This window comes from Protobothrops mucrosquamatus, unplaced genomic scaffold (assembly GCF_001527695.2).
Source record: "Protobothrops mucrosquamatus isolate PMUCROS unplaced genomic scaffold, P.Mucros_1.0 scaffold125, whole genome shotgun sequence".
Taxonomy (NCBI): Eukaryota; Metazoa; Chordata; class Lepidosauria; order Squamata; family Viperidae; genus Protobothrops; species Protobothrops mucrosquamatus.
The window spans coordinates 752143-753386 of NW_015386492.1; the positions used below are offsets into that span (position 1 = coordinate 752143).

The window sequence follows — 1244 nt, forward strand, 5'->3', positions numbered from 1 at the left end:
GAGGGCTATCAAGAGATAGGCAATTACTTCAGCTTGGCCAGGACACAATGGGCAATAACCAGACAAGCTGAGACTGGACTCACCTGCTGTTGCCCTTGTAGACGCTGTTGTAACTGCAGTCGCAACTGATTTGGAGCTGTTGGAGGCCTACTGAGTGCCTGTCGCGGCTGCATCCCCACAGCAGGGAAAGCCCCACGAGGTGATGGGACCTGGACTGACATAGGTCCAAAGGATTGTTTCTGCCTCATGATGCCTGGGAAAGGCCCAGGAAGGTTGGCAGTGGGGGAAGCCGAGGGATAAGGGTGAGGGTACATGCCGGGTTTCTGATCCATCACAAGAGTTGGTGGTGGTATTACTTGCTGTGGCTGGAACCTCTCTGTCAGTGCTTCTAGGCCCCCTCCCTGTTTAAGAAATGAGGTGAAATTTCTGAGTTTCAGCAGAATTCCAAATGCATTTCTGGGACATTAGCTTTGTATTAAAAGCAAATTCAAGAATACAACAACATGGTAAGCTTTATATGTATGTTTGTAAGTATTTAAATTTAGAAGGCTGTCCAACTCCAAAATTACTCTGGGCAGCTTACATAGTTAAAAAGGGAAGAGAAAATAACCCCAAAAGAGAAAAACATAATGCATGGATTAAAAAAAAATCACCCTAATAATTAAACAATTAAATATTTTAGGTATGTGAAATAGTTTATAGCCCTTCTTCTCCGCCACAAACAAAACAGGGAAAGAAGACAAATCCCTTTAAGCAGAGCCAAAACACCCTACAGGTTGCTCCGTGTTTAGAGGACACTGATGTTTTTTAAAAAAAATGCAATTTCTTACATTTTATCCAGTGTAGAATTCATTGGAAAAGACCCCGATGTTGGAAAAGATTGAAGGCAAAAGGAGAAGGGGACAGCAGAGGATGATATGAACAGATAAGTGTCATCAACACAATGTACATGAACTTGGACAAACCACGGGAGACAATGAAGGACAAGTTCTATGGTCCATGGGGGTCACAAAGAGTTGGACATGACTTAGCGACTGAATACCAACAACAACAAAGCAGTAGAATAGCTAATAGGTGAATTAGGAAGCTGTGAGATTGGCTTTCCTATGTATTAATTTATTTTGTTGACTGTGAACTCGTCCTCCCCAGCACATGCATACCTATTCATAATCACTGCCAATTATACAGGGTTTGGGATCATGGCTGAGAGAGATTATAATTTCTATTGTAATAGATTTTTTTTT

At 42.0% G+C, this 1244-nt stretch overlaps 1 protein-coding gene across 1 annotated transcript in view; it reads right to left on the reverse strand.

The window, feature by feature from the left end:
* The window catches only part of NCOA1 (nuclear receptor coactivator 1), a 98469-nt gene that overhangs the window by 20848 nt on the left and 76377 nt on the right, over nucleotides 1–1244 (reverse strand). Inside the window, exon 13 of the mRNA XM_015812979.1 lies at nucleotides 28–401. Within this exon, the coding sequence (XP_015668465.1) occupies nucleotides 28–401 (374 nt within the window). The remainder of the gene's footprint in view (nucleotides 1–27; nucleotides 402–1244) is intronic.